The sequence below is a fragment of the Oryzias latipes genome, chromosome 15, assembly GCF_053564925.1.
Source record: "Oryzias latipes strain Hd-rR chromosome 15, Olatipes_Hd-rR_3.1".
Taxonomy (NCBI): Eukaryota; Metazoa; Chordata; class Actinopteri; order Beloniformes; family Adrianichthyidae; genus Oryzias; species Oryzias latipes.
Genome location: NC_136251.1, coordinates 16,515,758 through 16,538,273, shown reverse-complemented (window position 1 = coordinate 16,538,273; position 22,516 = coordinate 16,515,758). Strand labels below are relative to the sequence as shown.

The following is a 22,516-nucleotide window of genomic DNA, read 5'->3' as shown; positions in this document are numbered from 1 at the left end:
AGCCTGTTTTTTTTTCCTCCAGTGAAAGTAAAAAGTTGGATATCCACACAAGAGACAATATTTTGTACATTTTAAAACCTGAAGTTATATGAGGAAGTAAGAAAAAAATATATATATGTAAATAATATATGAGCTATATAAAAACACCATCATATTGTATTCACTCTGCAATTTGGGGCACTTTCAAACCCGGATATTCATTTGAAGCTTGGCTTTTGTGCAGTTCTATAATAGACAGCTGTCCTCTCTGATTATCTTTCCAAAAATCTCACTCATTTCCTAATTAAAGTCATGCTCGAACAGTGGCTGACTCCTTTTTATCCATCTCATCTCTGTGCAGACTTCCCTCTGTTGATGTCCCAACCTTCGTGCATTTTTAATGTCATGTTCTATTTGTTACTTCCTTGTTTTGTTACCCTGTCTAGTAATATAAAATAATGTGTACAAATACGCGTGGGAGGGGGATTGCATATTAATGGGGAAATTAAACAATAGGTATAATTAATTTCTCTTCTTTAAGCATTTTTATAGTTAGGCTTTTGTCGTACACATAATACGAATTTTTGATTGCTTATGTGAAAACAGTCAGTTTTAAAACATCTATGGGTGTAGATCATACAGTAAAATTCTGCCACCAAAACTCCTATTCCACAAAATGATGTACGAACATGCCATAATTTATTATATGAGGTTTTGTTCTTTAAAAACGCTCACTTTTTTTTTTTTTTTATTTCTGGTTAAAAAGTCTAAGTTGAAGAAAAAATGCATTTTTTGCTACCCCTCTCAGGAGTCAAACTGCAAATTACTACACCATATGCAATATTGCTTCCGTCGTATAGCAGATGCCATTTTTGACCAAATCGTCTGCATTTTACAGAGTCAGAACAAGCACATAGAAACCATGGAAAGTTGCCTGTGTGGTTGCAGGAACTTGCAGCCCCTAGTCCTCTATCCAAGGACTAACCCGCCTGAATCTGTCTTAGCTTTTGACATAAGATTAAAGCAGGCATGTCTGGGGTGGCACAACAGTATACCGTAACTTAAAGGAAAGTTGGGTTGGGGTGGGGGGGCAATAAATAAAATTGATATGTTTGTCTGTTTAAGATGGAACAGTCAGATGAGATGATATTTCTGAACTAATGTCAGCTTAATGGAAAGGAACTAAATTATATTCCAGCCCCAACACAGCATCACTAATGAAATTAGTATACGACCTTATAAATCTGACAACGCATAAAATGTCAGTGTTTGCACCAGCAAAAATGTGGATACACGTTCAATGATCAGGATCAAGGGATCAAGGGCATAACAGTTGTAAAAAACAAAAACAAAAAACAGAGTACTGAGGACAGTCTGGACAATCAGAAACAAAAATAACATCAATATTGGCATTTACAATTGGAATTGTATATAAATGGCTTTTATTTTTATTTTGAGACCGTCTGATAGCTGTGGGGAGGAATAAACAACAGTGGCTCTATTTCTTATGATGGGGGTGTGACAGTCTGTTGTAGAATATGTTGCTCAGCCTCCACGGTATGGTGAAGGAGCTAGAAGAGACTATCCATGAAGGATGACGGTTTCACCAGCATCCTTCTTCCTGCTAACTCCTCTCTGGTGTCCAGTGTGCAGACCAGGACAGGCAGCTCTCTTAAATAACTTTTAATTTCTCTTCCTGTCCCTTTTACTGCCCCCCATCCCCAACACACACATACTGGAGTGTTTAGAATTCCTGAAAGACATCATGGTCAACTTCTAATTTAATCACAATGACTGAATACAGTATTGTTAGTTAGGGTGAATATAGAGAAGTTGGTGTATTTCAATGTGGGTGTCTGTCTGTTAAGTGATAAAATAAACCAAATTTCTCTTTTGTTCATCTTTCGCTATGCTATCTGTGCTTGTAAGTAACTGGAATAGAGGCCCCTCATTGAAATCAAGATATTTCATGTCCAGGGGCCAAACCTTCTCTAAAATAAATGACTTACATACATGTAAAACAAAAAATGCACTTAGTTAAATTCCTCAGAGGTCCATTCATTTGTCATGTTACAGTCTATTTTATAATCAGGAAAGTATCTGTTTGACAGTATTTTTTTTATGTTTGTTAATGAAGGTGTGTCTGTTCTGTTGGTGTGAGTGGAGGTGTTTGTTTTACCTTACCCTGCCTGTCTGTGAGGTGAGGGCTAAGCGGTGACTGGGTGAACCAGTGCGCATGTCTGCAGAGCTGTAATCAGCTGAGAGCTTCCTGCACCTGTCGCTGCTCAGATCCGGTGAGTCCAGTCGCGGTTTGAAGCCTCCCTTCTGTGACACGCTCGTCTCAACCCTGGAAACCGTGTTGCCAGATTTGTGAGAAACCAGCATTTTAGGCCCTTGCATTACTGGCTCCAATGCGCCAACTGACGGGGGATAGAGCAAACCGGATCTGGTTTCCGTGAGGAACACAAGGATCAACCGGAACGGATTTCATAGCAGGGCTGTAACCAACTGAAGAAGATGAGGTTTGGGTGTTTATTTATGCAGTGTGATGTCGGGAGGTTGGGGGACATCTCGTGGTGATTTTTCTTTACCACATGGCAGCTGATCTTTGCCGCTCCTGCTTGAAGCCGCACGCGGCAGGTTTGTGACCAGAAGCGCGGCCCCTTCCTCCTAGTTCTTCCACATCCAGAGGATTGACGGCCGGCCTGACATCATTGGCGATCTCTTTGGGAATGAATCATCGCTTTCTCCAAAGGGGAGTTCAGCGATGCTGACACTGTCGCTGCACCCGTAAACACCACCGCGCGCGCGGACAGAAAAACACCCAGCGCGGCCACAGACATTCTCTCTAGTCTCACCATTAAGCATTTGGAGTCCAATTGGAGCAAGGATGGAGGAAATCCTGCGAAAGCTGCAGAAAGACGCGTCCGGGCACAAGCACAAAGGCATCCGCGACGCCTGCGTGCACGCCTGCGGTGAGTGTGCGTCAGTCCTGAGGCGCTCCGGATGCTGGATCTATGATCTACCTGCTGCTGCTTAGGAGCCACAGCTGCTACAGAACCTCATGTTATAGAAACCATCCACCTTCCATATAGGAACAATCGATACGTTTAAAGAAGCTAAAAAAAGTGTTATTGTACCAAAGGAGGGCTTTTTAGATTTATATATCATTTTTTTACACCAAACACCAGCTGTATGTTTAACTATATTCAGAATATACATGTCGCAAAATCAATAAAAAGAAACAGTTCACTTAAGTATGAAATTACTTTTTCTTAATAGAAATATATAAACTCCAATGTAATGTATAGATAAAGTTGTACAGTCTTTCTTTATATAGTATTTCCACTCTTGCATTTGTTTCTTCCACTTGTATAGAAAGAAGGATGTGATAAAAGCAGGTTTATATGTGGTCTTATCCCATTATGCATCCCATTTATTTGTAATACAGTAGCTCTGCTTACTGTGCAGATTTTTTTGTTATTGAATGACTGTGTAGAATTTGTAAGACAGGTTGAAAATGCTTAACAGCTGTCTGAAATTTAGCTGACTCATAAGTGCACCCTTAGGGACCTTAGAAAAAAAAAAAGCTCAGCTCAATATATGGGGATGCCGGTTCTGTAGAGAACAGTTTCCTTATTGACAAGACGCTAAATCAGAATCAGTCTGCAGAAAAGCTTTTGCTTCAAAAGCTCTGTGATGCCACGTTGGCTGGTAGCTGCAAGGGTTTCCTGTCAGACGTCATGGACACCAGATCAGTAATAAGAGGTGTGATGTGCCGCCCTGACCTTTCAGCGCAGGGAGACTGGAGGTAGATGATGATGATGATGATGATGGGTTCAGGCTGTGCTGATGGAGAATCAAACACTCTTTCACAGAAACTCGGCACCAAGACCGGTGTAAATTCTGCTGGGTGTGTCTAAAGTGGAGACCCTTTGAAGCCTCACATCCAACCTCATTTTTATGCTACTCTGAATGTTGATAATGCTGGAAAAGTCTCTTATCAGTGGAGTGGCACATTGGCAGGCTTGTTCTTTATCTTTCAAACTACACCTGGACTCACCCTGACTTTAGTCTGAGTGCATTGTGCAACAAAGGGGTGACTTTTGCCTCACCCTGAGAGGAGGACTGAACTGTAAATTGTTGGTTTTTCATGAAAAACATTACATGCAGTCAGTCATGCTTTCTTTTGAACGAAATTGTAAACTTAACAAGTTAACTTTATAGAAAATAATATCCTTTTTTAGCCACTAAAGTACATTGTTTGTACAAAATTTAACAGCTCATGTAAATTACTCCCATATTAAAGTTTATCATACTTTTTATGTGAGGAGGAAGGAGATTTAGGTGCAACAGTAAGTCTGTTGACTTAAAAAAAACCGCTTTTTGTGGAGCAACAACATTTTCTAGAATTAAAATGTGCAACATATTACTAATAAAGCCTTTTAAATTGATAATTCCTATTGAAATGAAGCTTTTTGTATGTTAAATTTAAAAATGTCAGGTTAATCGTTCCTATTTTTTATAGCCCTGGCTATATTTTTTTGAAAAGTCTATACTTTAATAATTTGGGGGTTTCCACTAAGAAAAGTCTCTGTAATTGTTCTTAAAACAGAATGGTTCTCCTGTTTTGTGTGTTGCAGTTGCTCGTTTTGTCACCTTCTTTCATGATCTTTTTTTTCTTTTTTGGAAACTACAGAGACTCTGGAGTCTCAGAGAGGATCAAGTAAAATTTCTTCTTCTCAACTTCGGTGAGTTCAACCATTTTATTCCCACTATAGATCTCATTGGGTTTTGATTGGAAACACATAAATGACTGTGATGATGTGGAATACTTTCTGTATGCGTCGCCTTCTACCTTCTTGTTTTATGTACCTGTATATGCTAAGGGGAAAAGCATTTATCTTGCCAACTTTCTTCAGTTCAGATATGCTGAGACATCCGAGAAGAAGATTCATCTGATCAGTCACCAAATTGATTCTCTTGCCCATCCTGCACTGGTTGGATGGGATTCTCTGAGTTCCTTGTTTCCATTATTTATTTAATTTTAGTCCAAGTCTCTATAGTGTCCAAAATAGAACTTGTAATGATTATTCATGCCCTGTTTTCTTCACGTCTGGATAACTGTTATGGTCTATTTACTTGGTTTAGGCAAAATGACCTTTACCGCCTCCAGGGTGTTCAGATCTCTGCTGGTCGTCTTTGAACTCAACGCAGCAAAAGTTCACACATTGCTGCAGTTTTAGCAGCACTCCACTGACTCCCAGTTCAGTTTAGAATTCATTTAAACAGTGTAAATCTCTGTGTTCAAGCTCCACATCCTGTGTCCATCACACATTTTAAAAGTAGGGGGTTCGAACATTCCATGTGATGGATTCCTAACTCTGACAGGCTCTCCTTCTGTTCCTATTCTTCATTTACTCACCAAAAGCTGTAAATAAAGCAGTTTATTCATTCAAGGTTCATATTTCATACTGTGGGGTTTTGTGTTGGTAAGTTTTTGTAATTTTATCTTTATTTTATTTCTTGTTTTGTCCTGTTTTTGTGTAGTTTTTACCTGATGTGTAGGACTTTTGAACCGAATTGCCCGTACTTGCAACAAATACAAGTACAGGTACAACAATATCGGTCTGCTTCTATGGGGAGAAAAGACATGAGGAGAATCATTAACAGCCAAAAGAAAAAGCATAAATGTCCAGTCTGCTCTCACTGGTTTCTTTGATCCTTTTTGAATAAACTGAATAAACTTTGCTTGCTTGAACAGCAACAGTAAAATTCAAATTTATTCAAATGATCCAACAATTGCAGCATGTTCACAGTAAATGTTGCACTTAAGCTCTCAGCTCACACTTCACTTCTGTTATTTCAATTCCTGGGTTGAATTTTAGCATTTTTTTTTGCTGTCTAATGATCATTTTTAAAATAATAGTAATATAAAGTTGTGAATTACTATAACTTTTTTTTCAAACTTTGCTTTAACTTCTTTGGGTGCATTTTAAAACAATATTTTTACATCCTTTTTAGATTTGTAGTAAGGAATTAAATTACAAATCTAGTTTTTATCTTGTCTAAATGAGTTCTTATTTGCTTTTGCAAATGACTACTGAAAGCAAAACCAGCAAATGAGTAGTTTCTATTTTGGCCTCTGTCAGACTCCGTTATCCCTGATCTGCTGCAAATGTCCCATTTTTCCATGTCGGAAAGAATCTTACAAAGAATCTCTGTGGTCAGTGGAAGATGAGGACAGGCGCTCATATAAATCGACGCTGCCTCAGCTGTGATTTGATATCTCTTAGTTCAGTCTTATGAATCATCTCTAAGAAGAGATCAGCTGGGCTGAAGATGTCCTTTTCTCTGCTTACTTTTCTAGAATCCAGATTTGCAGTAAGCACCTCCATGGTTAAAAAGTAAAGCCTGCACATTTGAAAACAATTTAGTTTTATTTATTATTGCTTTTTGCTTGGATTTCCTAATTCTTTTAACCCATTTAAGCCATATTTTTGTTGTTGAAGAAAATAATTCCACGAAGGTTGTTTTTGTAATTGTATAAAATGTGATGATGTCAGAGCAGATCAAGGTTGACTTATCACTGAAATAAGACCTGAAAAACGATCTCTAGAAATGTTGGACACCCTGAACTGTTCTGTCATTGACGGCATTGATTCGTTTTTTTTTTCCTCTTCAGCGAGCGCTGCCTGCTGCCTCTTCAGATGGCTCTTGAATCAAAAAACACCAAGCTGGGCCAGGCTGCACTTGCTGGGATGCAGGTACTTGAAAATGCAACCCAACTCTTAAAAAAAAAAAAAAAAAAAAAAAAAAAAAAAAGGTCTTTGTTCCGAGCGTTTCCCTTTAAAGCTCAGTCTGAGGTGGAAACTGACTCTGTGTTTCTGTCCAATCAGAAGGTCCTGTGTGACGACAGGTTCATGGGGGGTGTTGCTGTGGAGACGGAGGTCCTGGAGAAACAGATGCTCAGCCAGATGTTAGAGGCCATCAGGGTCACCCCTTCTCTCCATGAAGATTTACAGGTGGAAGTAATGAAGGTAAACTTGCTCAACTCTTATTAAATAAAAATGTGCATTTTATTGGTCATTCCCCATGCTAACGGTGGCTTGGTTTTTTTCTTCTTCTGGGAATTATACTCTGCCAGAAGCATTAATGTCACATATTTGGCACTTTTTATGTTTGCCTATTGTGAATGTTGGCGTTTTCCAGACTCACTGAACTCATGACCTGCAGCTTTTGCTAGAGCACTTTGCAATGTGAAGTGGCCATGAGGAGGAGTATTTAGTAGTGTTTTTCATATATTTAATGCAGGACAAAATATTTTATAGACTAAAAGAAAAAACAGGTGGATAGTTGCTTGGATAAGCATAATCTCTTTCAAATGTGGCTTACAACTGGAGCAGTACTGGATTTATACAGGGAGTTACGGTAACTGTAATTCAAGATCAAGCACATTATGAAAACATTTCTACATTTTTAACAGAACAGATTGGTTGTTTTTACAAAATAGAGTGGGCTGTAATAAGATTGAATCTCTTTTCTGGGTTTGCAGGTCCTGCTGTGCATCACTTACTCACCAAATTTTGACATCAGTGGAAACTCCATCCTGCGGATCGCTCAGGTAGAACAACTGGAGTGCCTTCATTTTCTTCAGATGTTTTAGACTTTTAGTAGAGCAAAAAAAAACAACAACATTTTCACCAGTTTTGAAAAGTAGCAATTCTTATGTCTTATGAAGCTTCCATTGGATGTTTTATAGATTTGACATCCAGCTGTTTACATTTATTCACCAGATGTTCATAGTATCGGCTATAGTTTTCAGTTTAAGCTGACCTCTTACAATGTTCCCCGGTGAAAGCATTTAAAGACTGAAGTGGATGGGACTAAGCACTGAGCCCTGTGGTACACCATGACTGACTGCTCTATATAGACAAACTACTTGGTTGTCTAGAAAGAGCAACACAAAAACTGAAATTGCCACCAACTGACATGTTTTTGGGCCTCCATTGTGGAACAGGAACGATAGTCTGATAAAATGCAGTTTTAGGCTAGAGTCCTGTTTGAATGGTCCCTCTGGTCAAAAATGAAAAGACCTTTTTTTTTTTTTTTACTGATGTGTATCCAACAAATTCCTATTAGTGATGTCAGTGTGGTCACTTTGGAAAATTGTTGAACACATGACAGTGCTGGAGAGGTTTACAGAACTGTTATTTACACATAATATTTAATCATGACATCAGGACAGCAGAAGCCCCTGGAGGCAGGTGATGTTTGATGTCCATTAGCAGCTCATAAACTCGAGTTAATGCGCCTGGCCATCTGGTGTGTGTGCTTGTGTTAGATCATAACTCAGAGTGACTGAAAAGGTTGTCAGCAACACTCCATTATTAGTAAAACCCTATCCCATGCAGACATACACAAAGATTAAGTCAGCTTCATTCAATGATAGATTGAAGTTTGTATTTATAAGTCAAGTCTTTGCAATTGAATCATCTGTTAGATAATTTGCGCATCCTAAAATTTGTTCTCAGAATTTGTAAAATGTTGCCAACATATAGAACAAGATTGCTAAAGAGGTTACTTTAACTTAAAAAAATAGCTTAAAGCTGTTCATTACATTCTTACCTGAAGCTTTGGGGTTCGATGATGGAGAATGGATTTATTCTGATCAATCAGGATTAGGTGGTGTGATATGTTCCAGCAGCTGGTGTGATTTCTTTTTTAATGTTTTTAATCTAACCAAGATTGACTGATTTGCCTGTATTTTTGGCATCTTTGAGGATCTGGAGTTGGGAATAAACTAATTAAGCCACTGAGACATTCCAGAATGTTTAGTTTTTTCCTCTCATTGTGGCCTATACCTTGACTTCCGTAAAACATGATCGCTACGATCTTAACAAATCGGTTTTCAATCTTTCCTAAACCAAATCTGCTTTAATAAATGATCCACCGAAAGATTGAGTTTTTTTCGTTTTTGTACTCAGTTTCCACTTTAATGATCTTTTCATTTTGCTGTTTTTGTTGTAACCTCCAGGTTGAATGTGAGCTCTGAGTATCAATAAATTCTAGTGAGAAGCTACTTACTTTCACCTCTTCACCACCTTAACCACTTCCAGCCTTTGTAGCACTTAATGAAAAATGTGAACATTGGTATAGAAGGGAACCATTTTTCTTTTGGTCTGTGTATGTCGAATAGTTCAGATGTTCATGCTGTGATCTTTGGTGTAAGTGGAAACAGTGATGACGCATCACTTTACTCTCCCTGTTCCTCAGACATCACTATGGCAACCTGTTGCGCCATGGAAGCTTCACACGTATCTCCCTGACACATCTCGGTCTGGAATTCGTTTTCCAAGCCGTGCGTCACGACGGCTCCGTTTTTAAGATGTAGACACAGGAAAAGCTCCTCCTCTGACAGAGGTTTGCATGTTTCTGTGTGTACAGGTTTGTATCGAGACCTACATGTCCAGCTGTCACCAGCGCAGCATCAACACTGCCGTGAGAGCCACGCTAAGCCAGATACTCGGAGACATGGCGCTGCAGCTGCGGCACAGGCAGGAGGTCAGTCAGGACATGCAGACACAAAAGTAGTAAAACAAAAAAGTTTTTTTTGAAAATACTATGTCAAATTTAAAAAACCCATAAACATTTTTTTAATTTAAAATTTGTTTTCAGAAAAACAAATGCTGTTCTTTTAGTTTATTGCATGAGTTCATAATGTTTCTAATAAAACTTTGACTTTTTTCAGTTAACACAAAATCCATTCAGAATGGTTCCCCAGAGTGTACATGCAGCTCTATTTATTAGACAATAACACTCTACCTGGCAAACCTTTTTTGTGACGTGTTCTCATTGGTTTGGGAGACAAAGTTTGACTTTCGAAAGTCAAACTTTCTGCCATGTTCTCCCCAGGGAGCTGAAGGAGATGAGGCCACGGCCCCCCCTCTGCAGAAAAGAGGTATGCCCTTTCTTTCACTTTGCAACTGACAAACACACAAGCCAGGATGTCCTCTTCCTTCTTTACCACCTTGGTTTGGTGCAGGATTGTCTCCTTTGAGCTCAGTTTCTGTCAGTCTGCCCCAGGGCAGCTGTGGCTACATCAGTAGTTCCCATCACCAAGTATGAATGAGGAGTGAATGAATAATGGACACATTATGAGCCCTTTGAGCGTCTTGAAAAACACAAATAAATCTAATCCTTTATTATTATTATTATTAGTACGAGTGGGGGAGAGCTCAATTATTGAAACATAGAACCAAAGTCTCTGATATGTAATGTTATTAAGCAGAAATCTGCATCTTTCATATTCCCTAAACAGCCCGCAAAGACTTCTTGGAAGCATCATAAATACACCAAAATGGGGGGGAAAAGCAATGATTTGTTCTTTAGCGCCATCTTTAGACTTGAAATTAGAGGAGGAAAATTTAAAACAATCACATTTTGGTTTCTTGTAGTTAATTTGTTATATACAATTTTTGTGAGAGCTCGTAAGGAAAATGTAACTTTTCCTTAATTTTAGTACACAACACAAAATACTGACAAGTGTCTGTTGGAGGACAAATTACCGCTGGATTGACTATTCTCTGGGCTAAAGTGAAGATAGATGCTTCTTCTGGCAGTCAGCCAAACTGACTCTCACTGAAGGGTGATTCATTTCATCTCTAAAAAGTGGAACAAGACAGACAAGGAGAACTAATTGCTTTTTTATTATCTGAAATTCAGTTTGAGTTAAGCATTGACCTTGTTGGACTGTGCGTTTGCAGATATTTCTCCCACCAGCCAGGCTTTGTGTGAAGATGTGGTGATGGTTTTGACAGTCTTTTGTGAAAAACTGGAGTCGGTAGACAGGTGAGTTTCCAAATTTCATTCAATGTAGAACTCATTTTACTTGATCTTATTTTCTTGTCATAAAAGTAATACTTTATCTTTTTTGGTTTAAAAAAAGGGAGTTTTGCTGTATAAAACCTCCTAAGCTGACCCAAGATCATCATCTGACATTTTTATTTTCTTTTGCTACACATTAGCTGTCAGATGATGCTGACATTGTTCTTTTTTTTCTTCTTTTTTTGTTTTTCAGTGAAAACCAGTTGCTGCAGCTGCTTTACCTGGAGTGCATCCTCTCTATGCTCAGCAGCTGTCCTCCCACAATGCACCTGTCCAGAAGCTTCACTGATCTTGTGTGGTAAGATTGTGCGATTGATCAATAATTCTTCCTAAATTGTGATTTAAATCTAAGTAATCATGTAAACATTTAAAAAAGGACTCTTCGTTGTCTTATTAATATTTGCCGTACTTTGTAGAGTATGTATTGATCATTAGAATAAGAAAAGAAAAAAATAACTTTTTTCACAGGAACAAAAATGTATTACTCTCTGTGAACCTAACTGATAATCCAGGCCGTTTATTAAAATATTTAACTTATTATTAAATTTTCAGGGTTATTTATATTTAAATATCTCTTTAAGAGCATAAAAACTAACACTATTACTCCTCCTAGGAAGCAGCTGTGTCCATCCCTGGTGGCTATCATGGGCAATCCTGTCAATGACAAAACCATCACCTCTCATCACAGCCTGGGAGCACCAGATCGAGATCGGCTCTCAGAGAGATTCAGTCAAGGTAGCGGAAAAAAGACTAGAAACCCTGAAGATTTCCTGCTAGTACCTGCTGGTTATAAGGTCTGCAACAACAGACAGTTTTCATTTTACTGACTGTATAGCTACAATAACGTTTTCTTGTTGCTATAATGAAGTAGAAAAAGAGGGGACACGCACATTCATCAGTCAATTAAGTCTGCGCCCCTAAATAGTATTCCCACTCTCGGAAAAAAGAGTAAAAAGCGATCATGTCAGCCATCTTGCAGCCTTTATTCTGTTAATAATAAATGCACCGGTCTTTTCCATACAATGCAGTATAGCAAAGTAGATCCTAGATCTCTGAGTCTGAAAAGCTAACTCAGTTTCATGTCTTCCAAATGATATCCTCTTGTCTCAGTCATTCCTGGAATTTCCCTCAAAAAAGTATTGCAATCTTTGGGAATCAGGCTCCTCCTTTGTGGAATCAACTCATTTTCTGGATGCAGATACAATCTTTATCCTTAAAGTTCCACTCTGATCATCTTTTTATAAAAAGAGTTCCCGCTGGTCTTTTAATTATGATTATGCCGTTAAAGGCAAAATTAAAAAAAACGGTGTTGGTTTCTGCAGAGCGGCTGGAGTATGTTAGAAATTCACTTCTGAGCTGTGGGTGGGATCATTGGCATCTAACATTAGTTGTGCAACAAAAATGGCGAGTAATATTGGAGCTATCCAGCCGAACAGTTTGGAACACAATTTTCATAGGAGTGGGTCTTTAAAGCTTGCTTTAGTTTCGGAAGACATGGCTTCCTTAAGTTTTAGGGTTTGTTTTATGGTTATATAAGGGCAGATTTTTAATCACTCACCTCAAATTTAGAGGAACAAAAAAGGCAAGGGGTTTAAAGAAAGACAATGATTTCTTGTGGTTAAGTATGTATACACACAACCCACCTGCAATAAGTGGCAAGGACTATAACATCATGATTAATAAAGATTGATGGGTTTATGTAGCACTTTGAGACAACATTAGTTGTAAACTGACACAAATTGGATTAAATTGAATTTGTCTGACTTTTTTTCTCCTCCCCCAGGGCTTGGTCATGAGGTGGACACTCCGACTGGAGGAGTATTGGATCAGGGCAGAGGATCTGGCTGCTCCTCCAGTGCGCCCGCCAGGATTGCTCCTGTGGTGCGAACAGTTTGTTACATCGCAGCCGAACTGGTTCGACTGGTGAGCTGCGTGGAGTCGATGAAGCCAGTGCTGCAGTCGCTCTATCACAGGATCCTGCTATATCCACCCCCTCAGCACCGAACTGAGGCAATCCGCATCATGAAAGAGGTGGGATAAGAGATTTCTTTTTCTTTTTTCATATTTATCTTACTACTTTATTCCCCTTCTCTCAAACAAATAATTGTTGTTAGCTGAAGTATAATCAGTACATATGTCACATGTTATGTATAAAAAATTTTTGGGATCTCTGCATCTGGTTTTTGGGTTAGATTCTGGGCAGTCCGCAGAGACTCTACGATCTGGCCGGGCCTTGTGTGGCAGAACCTGATACCAGAAAACGCTCATTCTCTAAGAGAAAATCCCACCTGGACCTGCTAAAGCTGTGAGCAACTCTCTGTGCTTTAGTTGAACCAAAACTCCTTTGCAAAAAAGTTAAATATAAATTTAGAAATAATGCGAATTGTGAATTCTGACTTAGTATTTCTTTGGTGTGTCAGAGTGATGGACGGGATGACAGAGGCTTGTATGAAGGGAGGCATCGAGGCGTGTTACTCCTCTGTGTCCTGTGCCTGTGCACTCCTTGGAGCTCTAGATGAACTGTCGCAGGGACGGAGCATTCAGCCGGAGCAGGTATGACAACACTGTGAAGCCAAAGCAATTGGCTTTATTTTTTTGCATAAAGTTACATTTTCTTCTGGAACATATGGCTTTTTATGCCATTTTTATACTGCAAATAATGTGACTATTTTGTTCAAATATGCAGCAACTTTTATTTTAATTCAGAAGCACAAATAGCCAGAAAACCTATTTACGTATCTAAATCCGCTCAGGGAGTATGATATGATGTTTAACCGCAGAATGAGTTGCACTAAGCCACATGCAGTAAATGCCACAGCTGTTTGTTGCTGCAGGCTCGGCTCATCCTCAGACGGCTGGATGACCTCAGAGATGGATCAGAGTCGACACGCGAGTCAATGGAGATCAATGAAGCTGACTTCAGGTGGCAGAGACACATCCTGTCCTCAGAGCAGCCCCCATGGGATCCCAGCTCTTCTTTTGCCAGTGTGGCCGCTGCGGGGGCAACTGAATGTAGCCCTGATATCAGCATCAGCATCACCACAGAAACAGGCCAAACCACCTTAGATGTAGAAATGGGAGATCTGGGCCTCCATCAAGGTCCCACAACTCCAGAAGAATGTGAAGAGGACACTCGCCTCCCCTCGCCCATTTCTTTTGGTTGTCAAGAGGTGTCCAAATGCGAACCGAGCCTTGGATTGGATCAGAGAAAAAAAACGGAGAAAGATGTCACACTGGGGCCTGACGGACCAGGAGGGAGAGAAAGAGGCCATGGGGAAAGAGGAGGTGCAGTTCCTCCAGATGTGGTGCAGAGGAGTCACACACTTGTCTTCCCTGACATCACAAACTTTTTGTCTGTGGAGACCAGAACTAAGTCCCATCATGGAGGGGGTTCACGATATAGCGAGAGCAACTTTAGGTACAAATGACGCTTAATTTTCTAAACAGGCATTGTTTTTGCAGTTCTGTAACTTTTTGTTACACTATATATATTTAATCACTTGATTTGAACAATAACCCTCTTTTATTTTTGTATGTGTTGTATTTAAAAACGTTGTGTATCTCAACCCTTCCATCAGCATGGAGGAGCAGGACCTGTCCCGGACAGAGTTTGACTCATGCGATCAGTACTCCATGGCTGCTGAGAAAGACTCCGGTCGATCCGATGTGTCGGACATCGGTTCTGACAACGTTTCACTGGCCGATGAGGAGCAGCAGACGCCTCGGGACTGCCCCGGCCACCGCTCCCTGCGCACCGCAGCCCTGTCCCTCAAACTGTTCCGTAGCCAGGAGGCGGACCAGCAGAGTGCCAAGCTGTTTGTTCAGTCTCTGTCTGCCCTTTTACCCAGGCTGCTGGGTCTGACCAGCACCGCTGAGGTGGACCTGTCGCTGCAGAATTTCTCCTCCAACTTCTGCTCTGGACTGCAGGCTGGTAAGAGACGAGCAGACAGCACCAGCTGCTCATCAATGTACAAACTAATAAGGACCTTTTGCTTAGGTAGTCGAGGTAGCTGTGGTTTTTGATCATATAACTAATCTTTAATAAAAAGTCACTTTTCCTTTGTCCTCAATTTTTTTGTCTCTTTAGGCTTTCTTTTCATTTTGCCTTGTCATGGTTTAGTCATTTTTCCACCAGCACATCCACCTCATCAATTTGGCACTTTTTTCCCCCTGATTTCTCTTTTTGTCTTTCTCCTTTTGGTTTCATTATTGAAAAACATAAAATGACTAATCACTATCCTGCTGTGGATTGCTTATCAAAATATCTTATTACGTCTCTGTTTTTACTCTCTGTTTTCTTCAGGTGGGATTCACTCTCCAGGTTTTGAGGCGAGTGACTCTCTGAGCTGTCAGTCCCTGATGAACGCAGACGGCCTTTACCTGGTGTCCTACCACGCTCTGCTGCTCAACCTTAAGCTCTGCTGCTGTGACTACTACAGACACAGAGCACTCATACCTGTCCTCAATCTGGTGAGCCAAAGTCTAAATCAAATCCTTCCAATCCCTGAATATGAGGAAAGCTACAACACTTTCAGTGTCGTTTCTGCTTCTGCAGAAGGACTTTGTGGGACTGATCCAAAGTAGCGGGATCCTTGTAGTTCTGTCTCAGGCCTGGATTGAAGAGCTTTACCACCAGGTGTTGGAGCACAACCTGCTGGCGGAGGCTGGATACTGGGGCTCCCCCGAGGATCACAAGCTGCCCCTCATCACCTTGCTTACAAGTGTGCACACAAGCTAAAATCTCTGTCTTGTTTTAAAATGAGAAAAGATGGGGCCGTTTAAAAAAATATACCCATCAACATTGACAAATTATGTTGGTTACTTAGCAAACCACAAGATAGTGCAAAGGCAGCAGATTTTGAGGTAAAATTAGAAAGTGTGAGAAATACCTGTGTAATACACAGGGACAGGTTATGTGACTGCAAATAAGCTCAGATCATTGTTGTTATCCACAGTGTGTCACATTTGATCTTAACCCAGAAGAACCCCCAAAAAAGTGTGTTTTACCACAAACCAAGTGGACACCAGAATCCATTTCTGATGTGTTTCTGTTACCCTGATGTCACCATGGGTTCTTATGGGTTAAAGTACCCCTTCTTTTGAAATACTTGAGTTTACCTAACCTTTTAAATGAGATAAAGAAAGTCTTAAAGAAAATCAAGTATAGTAAAATCGTATTCTTGATTTCCGTTCTTTGCACTGCATCCTCCGACTTTATCCTTGGCTTTTTTCAGACATTGATGGACTGGGCAGCAGTGCCATTGGAGGTCAGCTGATTAGAAGACCTTCATCCCAGTCCGCACTGGGCTGTGCCAAGAATGGCAGCGACACTGTGACAGCAGGTCAATAACCCTGTGAACTGTTCCAAATTTGCAAAAGTGATTGACATCTCAAAAGATGTGTTTGTAAATTTCAGTGATTTATCTCTATCTAGTGTAAGAGTTTCTGTGTAAACCTCAGGACTAAAACTAGATGCAAATTTGGAAAAACTTGTGTCAATCAAAAGTCCAAAAGTTAAAAAATCATCAGGTCTAACTCCTCTCTTCGTCTTTGTTGTTGCTATGGTTGCAGGCTGATTGAAAAGTAATAAATAGTCTGTACAGGTTCATCTTGTACTGTTTTAAAAATTGTGATCTCAGTGAAAACCAGCTTCTGCAGCTGCTCTGCCTAGAGTGCATCCTGTCTATGCTTGGCAGTTAATTATGAAAACATGTGATCACAAATGAGTTTTACAAACCTTACAATCCTGACAAATCTGCAGTCAGTCAGTTTGTGCTAAAACACATCCATTCCTCTGTTGCAAAGTTTTCATGATGGCAAATCTGATATTGTCAAGCAACAAGAAAACGATCCAAATCACATCAGAGCATCTATAACAATAGCTATTAAAATCACATTAATGGAGGTGCTGAAGTCAAAGTCACTCTTAATCATATATTAAAGAGCAAAGTTCTCCATAATTTGAGGAGACTGTCAAAATGATGACTTTGCTTTTTTGGTTCTAAAGAGATAGGAATTTGTGATTCAGTTCACAACACAACAGATACTTTATGTTGTTAAATATTGCATTTGGAAGGCTCATTTTTTCTCTCTCATCCTTCTGTTGTAATGCTTATTAGAATATATATTAACAAAAGATATAATATATGATGCTTATCACGTGTTTGTACCTCCCATTATTTAAGTAGGTAGAATCATCTTTTTATTTTTATTTTTATTTTTAGGAGCTGTGTTTTCACGCTTCATTCTCACTGGTGTGTGGAAGAACCTGATCGACGTGCTGTCCACGCCACTCACGGGCCGCATGGCGGGCAGCTCCAAGGGCCTGGCCTTCATCCTGGGGGCAGAGGGCCTCAAAGAGCAGAGCCAGAGGGAGAGAGACACCATCTGTCTGAGTTTAGACGGCCTACGCAAAGCAGCGGCGCTCAGCTGCAGCCTCGGTGGGTTACTGTAATCATATCAATGTTGCCACCATAAGAGGAGAGATGATGTAGACTTTCGAAGAAGATTAGTTTCTGAAGGAAGAGACTTAAACGTTGGCTTGATTATCCACCAGTCAAAGCATTTAAGTGGGTCTTTAGAGTTAATAATATTATCTTTGTTAGCACAAAGAATTTACTGCCCTTTGGTGTTTCCAAGCACGGAAATGCGTAACTCCACACAGATTGGAGGTCCAGCAATGTGTTAGAAAGCTCCAGTAAGGGTTTAAAGACCTTTTTGTATACATTAAACAAGAACATCTACCTATAAGTAAATGACCATAAAATATTTTTAGAGTTTTCATTTATCTTCTATTCACAAAATTTGTTAATTGTTTGACATGAAAGACTTGATGAAGCTCAGTGTGTCTGCATGTTGTGTGTCTTTTAGGTGTGGCAGCCAACTGTGCATCAGCTTTAGCCCAGATGGCTGCTGCCTCCTGTGTGCAGGAAGAAAAGGATGAGAAGGAGGCGGGAGATTCTGGAGATGCCATCTCACAAGGTGTTAAAATGACAACAAATTCAGCTGCAACCCATGATCCAAGCACAGGTTTTCACTTAGAAAAATTAGCCAAACATTTTTTACAATGAAACTTCCGTTTGTGTTGCTTTTTAGCAATAAAATGAAGCTTTACTGCCATCTTGTGGCGGTTTGGTGAATCTGCATGTACTTCTTTTTTTTAACATTATGCCAAAAATAAAATTCAGATTTAATAAATGTATTAAGACATTTATTTGTGTTGCTATAAACAAGTAACATACAACTTTGTGTTTTAGAGACAGCTTCGTAATGCTGATCATGCTCTAGTGTTTGTCCTCTGAATATCCATTTTTTTCTAATAAAATTACTAATAAAATATTTTGAGACAGTTTTAGGTTTTGTTAAAGAAAATTATTTCTAAAATCAGCAAGTAACTGATTTCCTCATATTTGATCAGTTCATTAAAACAATCAGGATCCAACTCAGTCTGCTAGTACCTTACTTAGCTCTAACTGTAACTGAAAATCCATGGTTTGGAGGAAAACTCATGCTACCTCACATCACATTTTTCCATGTTTAGGGAAGTTTCCAATTTTTCGTTGTAAATTCCTTCCAAAAAATCAAGCAAATAACTATCTATTCCGCTTAGAATCTAAAATGTTAATCTATGTCTGTGGTCTGCTTTTGTTAAATGTGTTGAGGTTTTTTTCTTGTCATAACAGTTTGTGTTTTGATATTTTTGGGACTTTTTTTGTTTATTTAGTGAAGCATCGTGTTGAGCAGCGACTGGAACAGATGAGTCGTCCTCAGGGAGTCCGCCTGCACACCGCTCATGTGTTGTGTATGGACGCCATCCTAAATGTAGGTCTGGAGATGGGCAGCCACAACCACGACTGCTGGCCACACGTCTTTAGGTACACATATCACCAAAAAAACGGAATTATTGACTATAAACTGAAAAGCTAAAAAATGTACATTTCTTCTAGGGTGACTGAGTACATCAGCTCGCTGGAGCACACCCATTTCAGCGATGGCTCCTTGCAGCCGTCCTCTCTGACCACCATCACCCAGCAGAGCCAGCAGGCAGCTGCCATTGACCAGGGGCTGGAGCTGAGCTGTGAGCCCAGCCCAGAGGCCGCAGAGCTGAGTCTGAGCCAGCCCGTCATCCAACCACTGTCCATCCAGGAGCTGCTGAAGGAGAGCAGCAGGGGAGGACGGGGCCTGGACCTGAAGGGTGGCAGCCTAATGACCGGAACCAGCGCAGCCAAGGCTGTTTGTACGCTTTCAACACAAGCTGACAGGTAGAATATGTGACAAAAATATAAAGGGAAGTCAAATTAAAAATTTCTTTTAAATAAATTTGGGGTGAGAAAAACTAAATACTCTGCAATACTGAAAATACTGCAGTACTGGTTGCCAGTTTATTCTAGTACAAATAAAATATAAGATAATCAGTCATTAGAAGAAATTTCTGCCAAACCACCTGTGTAAATCAGTGTGGCGACCCCTAAAAGGTGATCAACAACATCAACTAATTGGAAGCATTGTCTTAATTAAAAGTGCTGCAACGAAAAAGTCTCTAAGGAAATGTTAAGAAGTAGATTTAGAATAATCTACAAAGGAAGTTATTTTTAAACTTTTGCACTTTTTAACATTATAAGTGAGACAGCTGTGTGTGTAGGGATGCATCGTCGATTCGGGAAGCATAAAATCACAGAGATGAAGGGTGTAGCTTGGGCTGCTGCAACACTAATAAAGCCATTCTGGCCTTTTTTTCTGCTGATCTAAACCCAGTATGGGGCTGCAAAGACTTGCTTTACGCTTTAAAAAATTAATCACTGTTTTGTATTTGTTGTTGTTGTTTTTTTTCAAAATCTTATCTTTGCTTTATACTTTACCCTAACTAAAATTAAACCGATACTATTTAAGTAACTTTTTTTTTCTAAATTACCGTTTAGTTTTTCTTCAGCCAGAGAAAGTCACTGGAGGGAGCCTCATGGGGCTCCTGAGTAGCTGGTTGCAGACCCCTGAGTTGGCACGGTTCAGCAGCCCCGGCGTCACCTTTCATTTGCAGAGCACAGTGAGCAGGAATGAGAGAGTTCAGGAAGAATTATTTCTTTAAGGTTGACCACTCTGTAGGCAAATGTAAGGGCTTTGAGATAGAGCTGGTGGCCACAGGAAGGCGTCACCACTGTTCAGACACTAAGCAAAGCTGACGTGTCATATTTTAAATGACAGTAAATTTTAAATGAGACAGTAAAAAGGAAGCAGTTTTTTGTCATCAAAAAATGCTTTAGCATAAAAGGAAACGGTAAAAGAAAACATGGTGATAAAATTGTACTATATTCCTAATCAAGCTCAATTATCTATTTTATTACGTATTTGAAGTTGTAATTTCTGTTTTAAAGTTTTTTAAATCTTTTTTAAAGGATTTTTTTCTTATTAATTTACATTTTTATGGAACCTGAATTTACAATTTGGCAAAAAAATTTGAAAATATGAATTTATCTTTTTGCTATAAGTAATTGTTAAGGGCGTTATTTGGATTTACTTTGGTTATATGGCTAAAAATCAGTTTAACAATCGGTAATGTTTAAAAAAAAAAAAAAAAATTGTTGCATCAAGTAGAATATAAGTTTTCCCATTAGGGAAAATCCCCACTTTTAGTTCTTTCTACCAAGATTTTTACTCAATATATTTATTTGTTATATTGAAATTATGAAAAAAGTCATCTGTTGCTTAAAAATTCAGTAAAATATTTACCATAAATCACCTTTAAGATTTTTAATATTCTGTTTTAGGAAACCAGTAGATGGCAGCACTAGTGCACAGCTAGCATATGATCAGTATTTGTGTACAACATTAGGTTGGATTTCAGTACCTCTTTTGGGTTCTAGACCCCTGGAGAAAAAAAAAAGTGTCCTCGACTTGTGCTTTGACACACACATCTGTCAACATGCGCACTCACACACACACTCACACACACATAGTTGAAGTGAGTGGAGGATTTGTGTGTGGATTTATCCCAAGGATCATCTCTTATGTAAGCAGTTATCTGGACTGCTTTTGGAGGGAATCAAAAATGTTCCCTCTGATCTTTTTAAACAGATGGACTGGACACGTTTAGAATCTGAAAGTGGTGCCAAAACATAGTAAACATTGTTCACAAAGCACCCGCCTTAGCGGCTAATGCTCCTCACTTTCTGCTGAATGCTGACGTTTTTTATTTTCATTTTTTTTCGATTAAGCACGGTTTCTTGTAAGTTGATTATGTATAACTCACAATCAACTTTATAAAACAATAAAATTCTACAATTCAGTTTTGCAGACAAAGTTGACAGATCAATTTCATACTGTGATCTTTATTTTAATCTATAGTTTATATGCAAAGACTAAGATTAAAACTCTGTGTGTTTGTGATCATGTTTGCACAATTATGTGTGTTTTAGGTTGTTTGAGGAAGCAGCTAGCAAGCTGAACCTGGTTGGCCTGGTTGGCTTCCTCCAGCAGCTGAGAAAAGCTTCTCAGTCTCAGCTGTTTGACTCTGTTACAGATACTGGAGACTATTCCCTGGCAATGCCAGGTAAATACACACTAACACACACAAACTCCATGTTTCTGTCATATCTCTGGAAACTGCTCTAGCTTTTGAAGCTCATCCTTACAGAACCAATCATTTGCTGATAGTTTATAGTGATTATTTCTGTAAAAAAAAAAAAAAGTTAATCAAAATTACTTAATTACTGAGGACTTTTTATCTGCTTTTTGTTTTTTATATGCAAATAATGGGTTAAGGAATTTTTATGCAAAATGTCATAAAAGAGGTCAAGAAGACTCGCCTGTTTCTTCAATCTATTTGCGTCTGCAGGAGAAGCCAAGTCCACTCTGGACCGGCGCAGCACTTTGCATCTCTTCCGTCTTGGTGAAGCCATGCTGCGGATCGTCAGGAACAAGAACCGACCTCTGCTTCACATGATGAGGGCCTGGAGTGTGGTGGCGCCACACCTGGTGGAGGTGGGGGAGCCGTTAAGTGTTCAGGGTGGAAGGCAACATTAAAGACCAAATCCAATCATGTTCTGATCTGTCTTCAAAGCTTTTCCAATGTTTTTTAATTATGATAATGCTGTTTTTAGCCAAAATAAAAAAAACTTGTTTTTCTGCAGTTTCTGCAGAGTGGCAGTCGTTTTATTAGACATTCACCTCTTAGTTGTGGGTGTGACCGTTGGTTCGCCGCTCCCCATTGCTGAGGACTCAAAGCAGGGAGTGTCATGTTATATGAAGGCCTTTTCTTGTTAATTATGAAAGCTTTTTTAAAGTGGTGCATCATAGCTGACATCAGCTAAAATCTCTTATCAAAGCTGAGGATTCTATCTTATGGTTCATCTCCTGCATGACTTCATCACAACAAGCACGTATTTTTCTCAGGCTTCATGTCACAAAGAAAGACACGTGTCCCAAAAAGCCGTGTCCTTCATTCACAACGTCCTGACGGAGGTGTTGACGAGCTGGGCGGAGCTTCCTCACTTTCACTTCAACGAGGCGCTCTTCAGGCCTTTTGAGCACATCATGCAGCTGGAACTCTGTGACGAGGATGTGCAGGACCAGGTAAAGTCAAATCTGCAAAAGCACAGAAAAAACTTTTGTGATGCTTTACACTCATTTGCTTGAACCCAGGGCATAACTCTGCCAT

At 39.5% G+C, this 22,516-nt stretch overlaps 1 protein-coding gene across 4 annotated transcripts in view; it reads left to right on the top strand.

Moving 5' to 3' along the window:
- The first annotated feature begins 2,261 nt into the window (after nucleotides 1-2,261).
- arfgef3 (ARFGEF family member 3) overlaps nucleotides 2,262-22,516 on the top strand; it is a 36,012-nt gene continuing 15,757 nt past the window's right edge. For 2 of the 4 annotated variants that reach the window (XM_023963250.2, XM_023963249.2), the window contains exons 1-25: nucleotides 2,262-2,954; nucleotides 4,679-4,730; nucleotides 6,665-6,746; nucleotides 6,879-7,019; nucleotides 7,535-7,603; nucleotides 9,427-9,543; nucleotides 9,895-9,940; nucleotides 10,746-10,830; nucleotides 11,060-11,164; nucleotides 11,480-11,601; nucleotides 12,650-12,897; nucleotides 13,059-13,171; nucleotides 13,287-13,419; nucleotides 13,701-14,284; nucleotides 14,445-14,797; nucleotides 15,170-15,336; nucleotides 15,422-15,587; nucleotides 16,101-16,208; nucleotides 17,091-17,306; nucleotides 17,737-17,847; nucleotides 18,590-18,740; nucleotides 18,813-19,127; nucleotides 21,276-21,409; nucleotides 21,695-21,840; nucleotides 22,252-22,431. In XM_023963250.2, the coding sequence (XP_023819018.1) occupies nucleotides 2,870-2,954; nucleotides 4,679-4,730; nucleotides 6,665-6,746; nucleotides 6,879-7,019; nucleotides 7,535-7,603; nucleotides 9,427-9,543; nucleotides 9,895-9,940; nucleotides 10,746-10,830; nucleotides 11,060-11,164; nucleotides 11,480-11,601; nucleotides 12,650-12,897; nucleotides 13,059-13,171; nucleotides 13,287-13,419; nucleotides 13,701-14,284; nucleotides 14,445-14,797; nucleotides 15,170-15,336; nucleotides 15,422-15,587; nucleotides 16,101-16,208; nucleotides 17,091-17,306; nucleotides 17,737-17,847; nucleotides 18,590-18,740; nucleotides 18,813-19,127; nucleotides 21,276-21,409; nucleotides 21,695-21,840; nucleotides 22,252-22,431 (4,029 nt within the window). In that variant the 5' untranslated portion in view covers nucleotides 2,262-2,869. Of the gene's footprint in view, nucleotides 2,955-4,678; nucleotides 4,731-6,664; nucleotides 6,747-6,878; nucleotides 7,020-7,534; nucleotides 7,604-9,426; nucleotides 9,544-9,894; nucleotides 9,941-10,745; nucleotides 10,831-11,059; nucleotides 11,165-11,479; nucleotides 11,602-12,649; nucleotides 12,898-13,058; nucleotides 13,172-13,286; nucleotides 13,420-13,684; nucleotides 14,285-14,444; nucleotides 14,798-15,169; nucleotides 15,337-15,421; nucleotides 15,588-16,100; nucleotides 16,209-17,090; nucleotides 17,307-17,736; nucleotides 17,848-18,589; nucleotides 18,741-18,812; nucleotides 19,128-21,275; nucleotides 21,410-21,694; nucleotides 21,841-22,251; nucleotides 22,432-22,516 lie in introns of those variants that run through there. The other 2 variants (XM_078932480.1, XM_078932482.1) reach the window with 2 other exon arrangements.